The 15663-nt window shown below is 31.8% G+C and overlaps 2 protein-coding genes and 2 long non-coding RNA genes across 7 annotated transcripts; 1 reads left to right on the top strand and 3 right to left on the bottom strand.

Annotated features, from left to right (window-relative positions):
- Positions 1-968: 968 nt before the first annotated feature.
- On the bottom strand, positions 969-2773 carry LOC127144189 (uncharacterized). The gene is made up of 5 exons (XM_051079770.1): positions 2452-2773; positions 2298-2363; positions 1830-2219; positions 1647-1742; positions 969-1555 (listed from the first exon to the last, which is right to left on the bottom strand). The coding sequence occupies exons 1-5, from the start codon at positions 2752-2754 to the stop codon at positions 998-1000; spliced, it is 1413 nt and encodes a 470-aa protein (XP_050935727.1). The 5' UTR covers positions 2755-2773; the 3' UTR covers positions 969-997.
- Positions 2769-4370, bottom strand: LOC127144193 (uncharacterized). Its single transcript, XM_051079774.1, has 2 exons — positions 3278-4370; positions 2769-3014 (listed from the first exon to the last, which is right to left on the bottom strand). The coding sequence occupies exons 1-2, from the start codon at positions 3989-3991 to the stop codon at positions 2853-2855; spliced, it is 876 nt and encodes a 291-aa protein (XP_050935731.1). The 5' UTR covers positions 3992-4370; the 3' UTR covers positions 2769-2852.
- A 552-nt stretch (positions 4371-4922) lies between these two features.
- LOC127144196 (uncharacterized) lies at positions 4923-6910 on the top strand. Its single transcript, XR_007815754.1, has 4 exons — positions 4923-5350; positions 5454-5659; positions 6470-6527; positions 6604-6910. It is a non-coding gene; the product is annotated as an uncharacterized LOC127144196 (long non-coding RNA).
- Positions 6911-11306: 4396 nt separating this feature from the next.
- On the bottom strand, positions 11307-14544 carry LOC103497536 (uncharacterized). Of its 4 annotated transcripts, XR_007815765.1 has the most exons (6): positions 14237-14541; positions 14043-14145; positions 13555-13736; positions 13089-13237; positions 12358-12516; positions 11307-11667 (listed from the first exon to the last, which is right to left on the bottom strand). It is a non-coding gene; the product is annotated as an uncharacterized LOC103497536 (long non-coding RNA). The 4 variants fall into 4 exon arrangements; XR_007815759.1 differs by having other exon boundaries at positions 12358-13237; positions 14237-14544; XR_007815762.1 differs by having other exon boundaries at positions 12358-13253; positions 14237-14544.
- Positions 14545-15663: the final 1119 nt, after the last annotated feature.

Consider the following 15663-nt stretch of genomic DNA (forward strand, 5'->3'; position numbering starts at 1 on the left):
AATTTCCCTACCAATGTACCAAGTATTACACTAATTAATGAATGTTTGTTAATGATGTGTTTTCTTAATGATTTGTCCCAACATTCTTACTTTCTGTGCGTCCAAATGGATGAAGAAGACGAAAATAACGATTGACTTATTCATTTAAGAACACAAACACTGGTTTTATGATCGTTTAAAAATAACTAAATGTTCGTTTAAAAATATGTAAACGATCGTTTAAAAATAACTAAATGTTCGTTTAAAAATATGTAAACGATCGTTTGAATGCCTTGTAACTGCTAGTGACCTTGGTTGTCTAACTGTGCCAAACATGAAACTGTTTAGACAACAATATGTGCTGGAACTTTGGGCCAATAAATACTTTTGTTAATATTTGTATTCGTTTATATAATTTTTTTATGTAATTTTTATAGATAGAATAACATATTATAATTTTAAACTTTGTTATAAAATAAATACTTTGTGATATTTTCAATTAAACGCGACCAAAATTGAGAAAGAATATTTGAGTTAATATTTGTATTCGTTTAGATACATATCACAAAATATTCGTGTAGAGAAATACTCATCGCGCACATATGTATAAACGATCTTCTTAATAAACGATGTCTAAACGATCTTCTTAATAAATGTCAAAATATTAAGCGATCGTTTAGTAAAGTCTAAACGATCGTTTGGTAAAGTCTAAACGATCGTTCGGTAAGTGTAAACGATCTTCTTAATAAACGATGTCTAAACGATCTTCTTAATAAACGTCAAAATATTAAGCGATCGTTTAGTAAAGTCTAAACGATCGTTTGGTAAAGTCTAAACGATCGTTTGGTACAGTCTAAACGATCGTTTGGTAAAGTCTAAACGATATTCTTAAAATCATAAAAAAATTCAGCGATCGTTTAGCTACAAGTAGTTTTGCAACATAGAGAATAATCGATACTACTAATTGAAATGCAACATACACAATAATAGAACAGCCAATTGATACTTGTGATTTATGTTAATATTTCAATACATAGGAGTGTTGGTTGGTCCATACTTGAAATGCTAATTGTTTTCTAAAGTATGACATGTTTTCTTGACATAATGTATCTAAACCAACACCAGCAGCTATGTACTCAAAATACTTAATTGCGAATACGCCACAATCACAATTATTTCGTTGAAGTGGAATTGGGTCAACAATGACAACTGGCCAAGGTTCCTTGTATGTCGATGATCTACCTCTCCTATCAAAGAAGCCAGTACTATCTAACAACTTTGGCACCAACTGTCGAATGGGCAGTAATATGTTTGTCATCTCTTCGGCAGTTGTAAGTGACGGAAGCGAATCCCATACCTTCACTTGACAACTTACCAAATCCAAGCATAATAGAACCCAATGGTTGCCATGGACATTGAATGGAGAGTAAACGTAATCAACACTTGCCCAAGGATCTTGGAAGTCCACTTTTGACCCGACAACATAGTCAACCAACCTATACTCTTCGTCCCAGTCAAACGGGCGATTCTCTTTAATACATTCTTTGTATAGGGGCCACTTCGAAACTAAAATGCGCTGCAAAGAAAAACATACAAACGCAAATATCAGACCGAAAGACAAATATCAAACGCAAATACATACATAAAGTAACGAGACGATTACAAACCATAAAGATTGTGTCCGCAGTTGTGAAGTTCTGAGAAGAAGGTATCCCGGCTGCCTTAATCTTCAAGCGAATGAAAAGAAAAAGTGCATCCAAATGCTAATACAAACAAAAGTAAGCAGTAAATGTATAGAACCATAACAATGATAAAATTATAATTGCATAAATGATAAGATAATCCCATACCTCATCCGACAACCACCGGCGACACATAAACAAGTCTCTGAAAAAAGCCTTCGATTTTTTCCCATGAAAGGTTTCACGCAGCTCATCGTCTGTACGCTTGTCTGTAATCCACGCTCGAAGTCTATCTAAATGGACGTCAAGTATTTTGTGCATAGGATCATAAACAATTGCTTCAGACTCAGAGGTGCTGGTGGTTGATGTCAGAGACCGTTTAGGTAGAGTTGTGAATGGGGTTGATAGGTAAACACTTGCACGCTTCCTACGGGCGGGCCGAACGTGTGGTCGTTGAGTGAGAAATGGTTCTATCTCTATGACGTCCTCATCGTCAACGACATCTATTGGCTCCTCTAAACCAATATCAACCTTCTTCTCCAACACATCTTCGTCACCCTATGGAAGCTCATAATGCATTAGTGTATATAATGATAGAAATTAAACATCAATATTAGCATGAACATGGAACCAAACCTTCTTTTTAACTTCAATGTGTTCATCCTCCAAGCCTTCGGACACCTTGTGGTCCCCTTCGTCACCCTATGGAACCTCAAAATGAATTAGCGAGAACATGGTTACGAAATATGAAACAACTAACGTGAATACACTTAACAGTTTCATTCCTAACCTTTCTTTGAAGTCCAATGTGCTTCAATATGGTTGACATCAGGCCCTTCAATTCGTCAATATCGGATTTTATAGTATTAAGTTGGCCTTCAACAACCGCTACTCGATCTTGGAGATTTCGAATAGCCTTTTTCATCTTAATCTTGGACTTCTGTTTCTTACTCTTTTTCAACTCATCTTCATCGTTAACAACTTCTCGTACTCTTTTTGAACCACCATTCTTCGACTGAATAATGGTAGATGAGCGGAAGTTTTCAAAAAGTTCACCTGAAGCAATTTTCAATTGCTCCTCTTCAGGTGTCATCTCAATGACCGCCTTAATTATAAACTGCAAATAGAAAAAGGCAAATGTATTTAGGACAAAGAAATAAGCACAAAATCACGCGATCCTTAAGTAAGTTACTATTGCTTGCTACTTACCATTGGCGAGTCAAACACCTGGCTTATAGTTTGGGACTTTGGTGATTGTTGGCACACCCACCTCAGCATTCGTGGTATGGCATGATCGTTTACTTTATCTACACCACATCCAATGATGGTTGGTATAGACTCATATGCCCAAACCTATTCCACATTTGACAAACAAGTTTAGAAAGTGCCACAAGATATATATAGATATATAAACAAGTGGTTATACAATCGTTTGAAAACAACTATACGATCATTTAACATAACTAAACGATCGTTAAAAAGAACTAAACGATCGTTTAAATAACTAAACGATCGTTTAAAATAACTAAACGATCGTTTAAAATAACTAAACGATCGTTTCAAATAACTAAACGATCTTTTTAAAGTTTTGAAGTAAGAAGTAAGAAGTCAAATACCTGTAATGCATGCGGAAATCCATTGATAGTATATTTTTTTGTCTGTGTTGATTTCTTCTTTCCCTTGGCATATTGCTTGTCCAAGGCTCTTTTCAATGCACTTAGCGTGCGTACAAAAACAATCCGACCCCAATCATAATTATTAAATGAATTCCAATCATCAGCAATCTTCAAAAAACCAATGTCCACTTTGGTTCGCCTATCTTTTCCCAACAAAGATATCTCTATAAAGTAGACTAAAGCTAATTTGACGATATCATCGTCATCACCCTCGTATTCCAAAAATATATCTTCTAAGTCGCTAACGTAAACACAGTCCTTGTCTTTGAAAAACTTCTCCAACAGTCGACTGTTCCCACCCAACTGAATATAGTCCTCTTTAGGACCCCATAGTCCAGTTACGATGTTAAACTCTCTCCTACCGAAAGTACAAACAACGCCCCCTAGTAGGAAACTTATAGAATCCTTTCCTTCATCTTCCACCTCCCTTAACAGTAAGTAGTGGATGAGTGGCCCATTGAAGACAATATTTAGGTCCAAAAAGTGCCCAAACTTTGTTTTCCTAAATAAGGCTAATTGATCGGGTTTGAGTTTGGCCTTAATATTATGTGTTGTCTTTTCCAAATGAGACAAACAGCTTACTAGGGAATAAAAATGATGGGAAGGATTAATCTTGTAGAAGGGTCCGTCGGTCGATGTTGAAGTCGATGTCATGATTCAAGCCAAGAAAAAGCAAATATATTGAAAATGGGTTACAGATAAAACTCACTGAAATAAGAGAACACGCTCAAAGTTGATTCTTAGGTTCGAAAAGGAGAAGCGACGAAATGCACTGGAGGACCGACGACAGACGAACAGTCGGAGTATCTTCGAAGAGCAGAGCGGGAAATTTGAAAAGCCAAAGAAAGGAGATGTTTTTTTTTTTTTTACTTCAGGTGTTCTATGCGAAAGAGAAGGGAAAGCGAACGTGGGTAGGCGAAACAATCAATAGAGAGCGATAGAAATTTAATGAAGGGCATTTTTGTCTATTCACACCCAAATTGTCCTAAAAGTCTTTCTTTTGAAAACTTGTCCCAAAATTCATTTAAATCTCTTTTTTTAACCTATTTTTGGCAATTTCCCAACAATATCAACATTCATTTTACTAATATTTCAAGTAAATGATTTCATTCGATATTCATTTCAATAAATGGTGTATAAAATTATTGATATTTTAAGTACATTAACGTTATACCAAAAATCTCTTACGTTATAATTTATCTTTTATCTTTACTATATTCAAAGGATAAATTTGGAAGAATAACTTTTTTTTTTTTTTTTGTCTTCTTTCTACCTTCTATATTGAAAATTCCAATCATACCCATATTCAAACATGTCTATGTAGGTTATATATTGAAAGTGGAGATTTCAATTAATATTGATCCACTTTATGACTTAATAATAATGTAATGTCCCAAGGTTTCGAGGTACGTTCTCAACATAGTTACCTTTCGTTATTGAGAATTTAATTTGTAGTGTTAAACTATTTAAGTTTAGAAAGGAAAAGAAAAGAAAAAAAGAAGGATATAAATTTTATAATAATATGATATAAAATAAAATAATATAATATAAATTATATTATTATTGTATTATTATTATTATTAATTTTTTTAAAAACCCTAAGAACCCATCCCCTCCTCTTCGTGCAGCACCCCCCATCTTCTTCTTCCTCAACCAATTGCCGCCACCCCACTCCATCTCCTCGCTTCTCCACCGAACGTCGCCATTAGCCCCTCTTCTCCTACGACCACCCACCCACAGCCGTCCGTCGCATTTCCGCCTGTAAGCCTCAGTCTCGTCCGCCTCTGCCTTCAGCTGAACGCCGTCAGCCACTCTGCGCGGTGTCGTCCGATTTTGGAGCGTCTGCACAACTTCGACGTCGTCGCATCTCAGGTAACCACCCGATCCCTTTTTTCTTCTTCATTCCGCCAATTCGTAGCTGTCGTCCTCTCTTCGTGCACAGTCACACTTGGTCAGTCGTGTTCGAACCTTAAATCTGAGTCGCCACCTCTGCCTTGCATGCTGTGAGTCATTGTGAGTTCTCTTGTCAATTTTGATGTGCGTTTAGATGGGTTTTTTTTATCCATTAACGTTTGGTTAAGGATAAGTAAGTTAATTAGTTTTGGAATTTATTTAGGTTTCTTCAAGGGACCAATTGGAGATTTTTACAGCAGATTGTGGACCTTGTAGTCAAGGAGCGATTTGGTTTCAACTTAATTTGGCAAGCTGAATTGGAAAATTTAGTTGTTGATAGTTAATAATTTTATTAACCCCTTATCTATGTTTAGGACTGATTCATCGACAAAATTTACCTTTCAACTAAGTAAAGTAGCTAAATCTAAGGTAAGGGTTCCTACTACTGGACTCAAATATGAGATTTAAGCTTAGTAAATGAGATGAAAGTATGTTTTAGAGGTTGCATTAGATTGATGGTTATTTGTTCATATAAAAAGTAGTAATGATATACTCTTGACTGGTTTTGGATAACATGACTGCTAAGTGTAGTTTCTTTTTTTTCATTGATGGGTCGTGCTGCTGACTGAATATAGATGATGAGGAATTGACTGTTGTTCCTAACTTAGAATTATTGTTGGGTAGTGTTGTTGATGGAGTAGTGTTATCCGAATGTTCTGTGGTCTATGCATATTGTTGAGTTGTGTTGTGGATGGACTAAGTATTTGGGACCGTCATATGTAGGTTGTATATTTACTGATGGATTGTACTGCAAACTGAATTTAGACGTTATGCATAGTATAGATCACTTGTATTTTGTGTTATTGTTTGGGCTGAGGCAATGTAATCGTCAGGTGTAATTACATAGTGATGATTTGTTTTGTTGACTAGATTCAGGTAGTGAGACTGTATTGTGTGAATTGGATAAATGTATAGTGACAGATAATACTATTGACTAAACCTAGATTATCTGACTGATTATGCTTAGAGACTAGATTGTTAGTTCGAGCTATATTGTGATGTGACTGTTTTAGACTATTTAGAATGAACTGAGGGGTAACAATTAGCTTTATCTGTGGGGTAGTGTACCTTGCAGACACGATGTCCTACGGAATCACCACACATTGTGTATCCTTCAGGATCACTAGACTGATGTGTGTATCCGATGGGATCACTAGACTGATATGTGTATCTCTTCAGGATCACTAGACTGATTGATGTGTGCATTCTACGGGACCACTAGATTGTTATGTGCAAGGTACCCTTTAATAGGAAGCTAATTGTTATTACCCTAATGGGATATATACTCACCCTTTTATGTTTAACTTTTTAAGGTAAGGGTAATGTACGAGGCAGACCGGCGAGAGGCAAGAAGGATCGTGAATGCCATATGAGGATGTCTACTTTAATGCTTCCGCTAGACGTTTCTTTTGTTTTGTTTCGTTTTTTATCTTAAATTGTTTTGAGGATGGGAGTGAGTCTAATTTTAGGATATTTAATTGTTTTGTTTGATAGTTTTTCCTAGGCGGTTATATGAACATTTGAATTTTGTTTTAAACAGGGTCCGAAAACAGTTTTTCTATAGTTCGGATGTTATTTGAATTTGAACAGAATTTATGAAACTACTTTTCATTTTTGTGACGTGTTTTGGTAATGAAGTAATGACCTCAGCTTAGTTTGAAAAGTTGGGTCCTTACAAATAAGCAATTGAAAAGGTTACAAATTAATTGATGCATTCTTCACCAACCATGCATCATCGAATACAATTGAAAAGATTTGTTATTATTATATTATAATTATGTTTGTAAATAATGGATGAAATCTTTCTACTTTCTAAACCTTTAAATTTTTCTCTTAACTTTTCAAATTCTACAACAAATTGAATAGGGTATTTTTCTCTTCCATTCCTGTAAATAGTTTTACATATTTCTAAGGGTTTTATTGCTAAGTAAAGAAGAATTGTATCAAATGGCATTGATTCAAGGTATATCTCAATCTTATATTCAATTTCTTTTTTTTTTTAAAGAAAATATTTATGTATTAAATTGAAAGTAGGCTTGAGAAAATGTCATTGTTCATTATTATTATTTTTATTTGGTTAGTTTTATAATATGAATTTGTTTTGTAAAAAAGTTTTTATTTGTAAAGGAAATTATTACAAAAAAAAACATGCATTTTTAGTATTACTTTGGTAACAATCTATCTTTATCTTATCTTATTACCTAACATGGAGAATCATTTTCATATCATTTTATCCAAATGATAATTCTCTAATTTCAATTATGTTCTTTACTTCGTTCTTGTTTATATTAATATTTTATATGCTTATTGATCAAGAAGTTTTAGGATCAATTAATAATGTGTTTCTTAAAACATTTAATCTTAAATTTACGATAATAGCATTTGTATTTAAACATAAAAATTGTTGTTATTGGATATTTTAGGGTAGGTTGGTTGTTTAAAAGAAAACCATTCACGTACACAATGCAATGAGTCTGTTTTTTAAATAAATAAAAAACATTGCTTATGACATATTAAGGTTAAAATGATTTAATTATTATTAATTATTAAAAATAAAATAAGAAACATTACATTAAAGTTAAAATGATTTAATTACTAGTATTATTAAAAATAAAATAAAAATATTAATTTTTTATTATCTTTTAATGACAGTCTCAAAACATTTCTTAACCTAGTTATAAAGATTTTAAGAGATAAAAGAGGTCAAAACATGAAAGGTCTATCTCTTTGTTTCAATAATTAATTATTGAATTTCTAGAATAATTCATATAAGTTTAGAAGGTTTTGTAAATTCTATTTTTGTTAACAATATAAAGAACTCTTCAACCATTTTTCTTGCAAACATTTGAATATTCAATTCTACGTAGGCTTTCTTTAATTTTTTTTTTTTTCTTATTACTCACTCTTAGTCTCATAATTTCAATGATTGTTCAAATTTAACATCATTCTAACCTTGCTTTTATGTTGTAGTATTGTAACTAATACTTTGTAATAGGTTAGGGAAGACTCAAAGATATGCATGTAGCTATTGATTATAATTATTTATTTTTGTATGTAAGAGAATAAGAAAACGATATACAATATATTATCAATTGTGAAGTCAACTTTAACAAAGCTTTGAATTTTGTAATTTTATATATTTTAATTTGATCTATAGGATGATATTTACAAATCAGTCGGGAAAAAAAACACACAACTTTATTTTTGAAATTGATTAGGAGGAGAATCTCCTTTTTTCTTTTAACTATCTTACCCATATTTGTCAAAATCTTAAAATACTTTACTATTATCAATTAAGTTTTTTTTTTTTTTTTTTTTATGTGTTGATAATTAGAAGAAAAAAGAGAACCTACCAGTCACGTACTCAGTGAAACCTTTTCTTTAAAATAATTTTTATTGTGCATACAAGTTAAAATAATAAACAATATGTATTAACTATTTATTTTCTTTTACATGGTCTCATCCTCACATTTATTAATTACTTACAATTATATTTAAACAATAATTATACTTTAATATGTTTTGCTTTTCAGACAACCAAAATTCAAATTAGTATAATACTATAAAAAATTTAGATGTTGGAAATGTAAGAAAAAACATTATACATGAAAAAATACTCATTTAAGCTCTATTATATGTCTCTAATATTATTATTTTTTAAATTTATGATTACCTCACTTTAGTAAAAATATATATTAACAAGGTTCTCATTTAAAAATTTCTAGTTTTGAAAAAAAGTAGGTATGTTTTGTTCTACGGAATAAATCAAATAGCAATCTAAAACATGAATGAACATTTATTTCTTTTATTGATACTCAAAAAGTATATTTGACAGTAAATCTAATAAGAATCCGCCACTAATCAATTTTAAATACTTCATTGTATAGTCTATGTATCGTATATTAGTATATGAAGTACAGATTCAGAATCCAAAAAAGTATATTAGGTAGTAATTCGTTGGGCTTTATTTATCTTGCAGCCCAATATGGAGAAGATATAGATACCCTATTCAAAATCTGAGATGACATATAAATATAACAGCTTATGAGGTGTATAAAGTCGTTGGAAATCAAAAAGTATCTTCAGTATTCATTATATTTCAATTGAAATTTCACTATAGTGTATAGTGTACGATTTAGAGAAGTGAATCGAATTTGAGTGAAGTAGTAGGGTTATCAGAATTACATGAAACATAAAAATGTATAGTTGTTCATTTAGATATTGTAGTTCATCTACAATATGTAAAGATAGTAGTTTTATTGGATTGAAAACAAGAAGTTGATAGGATGGGAATTAGAAATTATTGCAACAACAAAGACCATCAGAATAACATTTACCACCCTCCTTGTAACCTTGGTCGAGGCAAGTTTGGTTACAATTTGGAAAACCTGAGCACACTCCCAAACATGCTCCAGTCGTCGTTTGGCCACATATTCTCTCCGGTCCTGTCCCTGCAATTTCATATAATATCATCTCCATTCACTCTTCTTGCATTTTGATTGTTTATGCTACACTCAAGAATGTTTTTGGTTTTTCTTTAAAATTTCATATTTGATTTGCACATCACCCTTTTTCTTTTTCTTTTTTTTTTCTTCTTATTAGATGGGATTAACGTAAGGAACTTGAAAAATATAATAAAAATAATATTTATAAGATTATATATCATGCTCTGTCAAATAATAGATCGTGATAATCATGAATGAACATTTTGATTCTTGCACGTTCATTTTTAGAAGTGACCATTTTGATTCTAAAATGAAAATGAAATGAATTAGAGTGATCACTTTTTTAAAATACAAGAGAACTAAAGTTAAAAGTACATCACAAAAATGAACATTTTAAAAATAAATATGATTCATCTTAAAAGTATATATGAGTCAAAATAAACTAAAGTGGAATGTATAGAAACTAAAATCTAACCTCTTTCAACATTTTAAACAGATAAGAGAGTGTGAATTACCAGCAATGACAAGGAAAGCAATACAGACCATGCAAAGCAATGAAGATCGGTTGGCAAAGGAAACAGCCATTTCTTTTGTGATTGAGACTTTGTTAACTCCATTCCCCTTAAATGATATTCATTTGCACGAAATTCAATTCATTATTTAGTTTCTTTCCATATTTGAGTTTGTGTACTTTACCATTATTATGCTTCCATTTGATCTTGTTTTTATTTACCATTTTTCTATCTGTATCATTGAGATACAATCATTTTTGTTCGGTGTTGTTTCAAATAGGTCTCTTACTTGATCCTTGAGGCTTTATAATGGATATTTTTAGTTCTCGAAGGTTGAATGTTAGTTATTATTTTTACGGATTTGCAGGGATGTTAAATGATGATGTGTACTTAGCTTAAAATTTACTAGAATAGATTATTTTATTAGATGAAAATGTTTAATGAGTTTAAAAAAAAAAGAAAAAGAAAATGAGTCTTCAAAAATAGAACAAATTGACAAAGTATTTACACTTTATAGAACAATTTTGACACTACTACAAAAACACTCTCTTGACAGTTTTAAACTGTCGAAATTCTTGACGGTTTTAAAACCGTCGTTGAAGCAATTGTCAAGAAAGTCAAAGTTCTTGACGATTGGTAAAAACGTGAAGAATAATAAACGTTGACAATTTATAACTATCAAATATACTAATTTTCGTGATAGTTTAAAACCGTCAAAAGTATAAATGTTTATGACAGTTTAAAATTATCAACAATATGAGTATCCATGACAAAAACCATCAAGAGTATGCTTTTTCATGACATTTAATAACCGTAAAAAAAGTGATTGTTTGACTTCTAAAAACCATCAAGAATGCAATTGTTTGACATTTTAAAATCGTCAAGCATTTTTCTATTTTTTTTAATTGTAATTCAATTATATTTTTATTTCTGTATTATGCTCACATCGGTCATGTATAATAGTCCAACAATTATTCCATAAATATATATAAATGATTATTCATCAAATATAAAACTCTTCACCATATCATTTCCAAAACTTTACAAATATTCATATCATTTACAAAATCAATATAAATAATTCCATCAAATTTCCAAGGATTCAACTCAACATCCTCTAATTAACTAACTTAACCCAAAAGCATATCATCTTTATACATAAAATTTCAGAATGGCAACCGCAACAAAGTTTCAGGATGGCTACCACAGCAAAGTTTCAAAACAATTCAACTCTTAAGAACAATTCACCTATCAACCCTCCATATGAACAATTCACCTATCAACAATTCAACTCTTATGAACAATTAACCTATCAACAAAGTTTCAGAATGGATATCACAACAAAGTCTCAAAAGTATACCAATCAATCCTCCTCTCCATATGAACAATTCAAAAAATCAGCCACAAAAAGATAAATTTCCTGTTTCAGAATCACAAATAAGTCGGCAATCATATGTATGAATCCAAAAAAATCAGCCAACTCAACTCGCACCTCATCTAAACTCGACATGTGTGTATGGTTTCATGTATCAATGTAAACATGCAAAATAAATGAATTCATGAAAATTATTGTAGTCGCAAAAGAAATAGTTTGATATATAACATACTGAATCTAATATGACAATGGTTCCCCTATTTACAATTTCTCTCATAAACTTCATGACATAGTATCCACACTTGATACTCCCGACTTGTAGTGGACACTATAAAAATAACAAATTAGAATAACGGACTAATCCTAATTGCTAGTAGTCTACAAAATACAATGAATTTAAATATTTATACTTGTCTTTACTGTTTGCCATAAATTTGTTTCCTGCTTTTATTAATATTATTTTGCGAGTGAAACATCGCTATTGCTCTGTTTTGCTAAGATAAGATTGCACATATTTCATAATATTGTACATGCATTAGAATTAACAGTACTACATGATATAGAAGGTTAACTTACGTGTCGGTTACATATTTTGTAGTTGATTTGGATATCATCGTTAGCAAGTCAAGGCAAAACATTGTATCCTTATACGCATTTATGGTAAGTAGTGTCCAACGACCCCTAATATAAGTACAATTTTATTGTCAATGCAACTGATAAACTAACTTAACTTACCTAGGATTAAAAGGAGTGAGAACTACTTGGTTTGCTTTTCACACATCAATTAGATGCAATCTTCTTAAAGGTGCTTTAAATGCCAATTGATCTCGTAATCATCCTTGAGAGCATCAAACTCATGGAGTTCATTGGATGACAACTATGATCCATATCGTTCTACGTCAATTGAAGTTAGAGGTGCAACAAACATTAGAATATTTAAAATGAACAGAAAGAAGCAGCATTCAAGAATTAGAATCAAACTAATTACCAAATCAGTTTCTATATATTATGAATTCAAGACATTTATTTCCCATAAATCAAATAAAGCCAAGGTTATTCACCCCCTCATTTCCAGTAGCAAAAACTGTGGAAATGAAGAAGATGCTGAATTCTTTGGTCTTCAAAGCTTAAAAATGATTCAAAAAACCTACAAGAAAATTGCTTCATAAAGATATAACAAAAGAACTAATGCATGATGCATCAAAATTTGTTCCTCCCTCTCAACATACTAACAGAAATCTATGCCAGAAATTGCAAAAAAAGAAAGGTGGAAGTAAGTTTATAACTTAATTTTAAGAAAAAAACTGACATTTTGTCCCTCCTTCCTGTTAGAATTTCGTGTGGATAAGACTACAATCATCACATATTTTATAACGTATTAAAATAAAAGGCCATTGACATCTCTTATCTCACCAAGTCAAATATAAATATTTCCCAAGCAAGAGAGAATGCAAGATGAACAGCACCTGATGACCAACATCCCACAAAATTCTGTCCTGTGGAGCATTGAAGACATAGTGAAGAGCCACCGAGAGCTTCACCACGCCAAGGCTGGAACCCAAGTGACCACCAGTTTTAGAAACGTTGAAGATGACATCGGATCTTACTTCATCACCTAGTTGATAAAGCTCCTAAATCAGCAATACCCCGACAAGAAATCAACATTTCAAAGAGTATCAAACGGATCAAGAGTTCAAAAAATTAGTTCCAGACACCATAAGTGATTGTACATATTAATGGGGTAGACGAATACAGTAGGTTGAACACAGAAGCTTTCATAATTCATTTTTTTACTTTAGTACCATTTTATTCAACTATCACAAAGTTCAAGGGTTTCAAGTCAAAAGTTAAGATATGAAGTTTTTTTTGGTTATTTACAAAGAAAGTGGAAAGCTTGATTTGATATTTGTGATTTGGTTTTTTATTTTTCACCTTGATAGATAGATTTTTCATATGAATTGGATAGTTTATTGTATCCAAAAGAGGAGTTGGTGTAGATTTTTCATATGAATTGGATAGTTTATTGTATCCAAAAGAGGAGTTGGTGGCCTCTGCGAAGGATACTCTCCCGTCTTTGAAAGTGATGCACAGATCCCACCTGGCCTTTTCTTGACCTGCCTTGAAACAAAAAGCCAACAACCACGCCTTTCAAATTTATTTATTTATCTTTGTTTCTGAATTTAAAATAATCAAAATAGAAGGTCAAAATTCAAACAAAGATAACAAAAAAATTTTAAAAAGTGAAATGAACATTTTAGTTGTAACTCTCCTCGGAACAAACGTCAATTGAAAAGGTGAAGAAAAGCCACAATTTCCAATTTTCAATTGCAAAAAGATCGGAAAGATTCCTTTCTTCTCACTTGGGTTTTCATCAAACACTTGGTGCGCATAATTCCCTATCTTATTTTTCTAAGCAGTACCTGATTAACCCTTTTCTAAAATCAGAAAACCAGATCCGTTCCCCATAAGAACCGAGAAGAAACAGCAACACTTGAACCATCATGCTCTCTCAATCCAACTCGGCTAACATGAGCAGGAAAAGTTAGCATACAGAGCGCCATTAGTAGAACTCTCAAAATCAAACTACTTCAATCGCAAAAATCAAAACCCTCACCATATCAAATAAGCATTAATCTACTCATTCAAAATCTCCCTTTTTTAATTTTCTTGTTCCAATTCGATAAAGTAAGCTAGGGTTCTTATAACTTCCGTTTCCATCTTCGTTCTCTCGCCACGGAAATAGTTGGGTGCGAACCGACGGCAACGACGGAGGACTGAGTTTTCGTGAACGGAGAAGACGAAATCTGGGAAGTAGACGACTGAGTTTTCGTGCGAGAGATTTTAGGGCGACGGCGGAAACGAACAAGGAAGACAAAGAGACTTAGGCGCGCGCGACGAAGAGATTTCAAAATTTAGGGCTTTTTTTAATTTTTTTATTAAAGAAAAGTTTAATATTTTATTTTTTAATTATTAGTAAATCTTGACGTTTTAACGTTTTTAAAAACGTAAAGGAAAAGTATCTTACCTAACGTTTAACAAACATCAAGAAATTTGAAAGATAACTCCCCTCCGCATTGTGGTGTTTTAAAACGTCAAAAATTAATCGATATTAACTGACGTTTTTAAAACGTCAAGTAAGTACATATCATTTGACGTTTAAAAAACATCAAAAATTTGGAATTTACAAAAATTCTTAACATTTTAAAAATGTCAAGAATTTAATAGATAATACTTGATATTTTTAAAACGTCAAGGAAATATGCATATTACTTGACATTTTAAAAACGTCAAGAAAGGTGAAAATTAACTACCATTCGCCTTTTCATAAAAATTATTGACGGTTGTTCTTTTAAATCACCCATTTCTTGACTTTTTTTTCAAAAACCATCAAGTAATTAAAAATAAAACCGTCAAGAAAAACTCTTTTTCTAGTAATGCGAAAACGAAACAAACTTACAGATCCACAATAGAAAATACTAAAAAAAATCGCAATAACCACACGATTAATCGACCACACGTGCGACTAATTTTCTTCTAAACAATTGTGTACTATAGCCTAAACGAATGGTCTAAGATCGTTTGGGTCATGATACATAAGATTGTGTAGTTCTTTTTAACGATGGGAAAAAAGCTTCAATTTTAAACGATCGTATTGACCATACTAAACAATCATGTTAACTATGGTAGGCGATCATTTGTATCATATCTATACAATCATATAGTTCTTTTTAAATAATAGAAAAATAACTTCAAATCTAAACGATCATGTTAACTATGTAAATGATCATTTAGATCATATCAACATGATTGTGTAGTTCTTTTTATACCATGGGAAAAGGGATTCAAATTTAAACAATCGTGTTGATAATGGTAAACGATCGTTTAGATCATGTCAAAATGATATTTAAACGATCTTGATATTCTTAAGTATGAGGAAGATGAAGAAGATGAAGTAACTTCAAAGAATCTTGTCGAAAATGGTGAAGATGAAATAAGAGATTTAAACTGTTCACGGAGTTAAACTTGTGTTGAGTATTTATG

This window comes from Cucumis melo, chromosome 1 (genome assembly GCF_025177605.1).
Source record: "Cucumis melo cultivar AY chromosome 1, USDA_Cmelo_AY_1.0, whole genome shotgun sequence".
In the NCBI taxonomy this organism is placed as follows: domain Eukaryota; kingdom Viridiplantae; phylum Streptophyta; class Magnoliopsida; order Cucurbitales; family Cucurbitaceae; genus Cucumis; species Cucumis melo.

Bases quoted from the DNA above. Each gene is read 5' to 3' on its own strand.
- LOC127144189 (XM_051079770.1), bottom strand. From the start codon at position 2,754: ATGACACCTGAAGAGGAGCAATTGAAAATTGCTTCAGGTGAACTTTTT. The intron at 2,220-2,297 runs GTTTGGTTCCAT...GAGCTTCCATAG, and splicing joins ACATTGAAGTTAAAAAGAAG to GGTGACGAAGATGTGTTGGA. The intron at 1,743-1,829 runs GTATGGGATTAT...TGTTTGTATTAG, and splicing joins GCCGGTGGTTGTCGGATGAG to CATTTGGATGCACTTTTTCT.
- LOC127144193 (XM_051079774.1), bottom strand. From the start codon at position 3,991: ATGACATCGACTTCAACATCGACCGACGGACCCTTCTACAAGATTAAT. The intron at 3,015-3,277 runs GTATTTGACTTC...AATGTGGAATAG, and splicing joins GATTTCCGCATGCATTACAG to GTTTGGGCATATGAGTCTAT.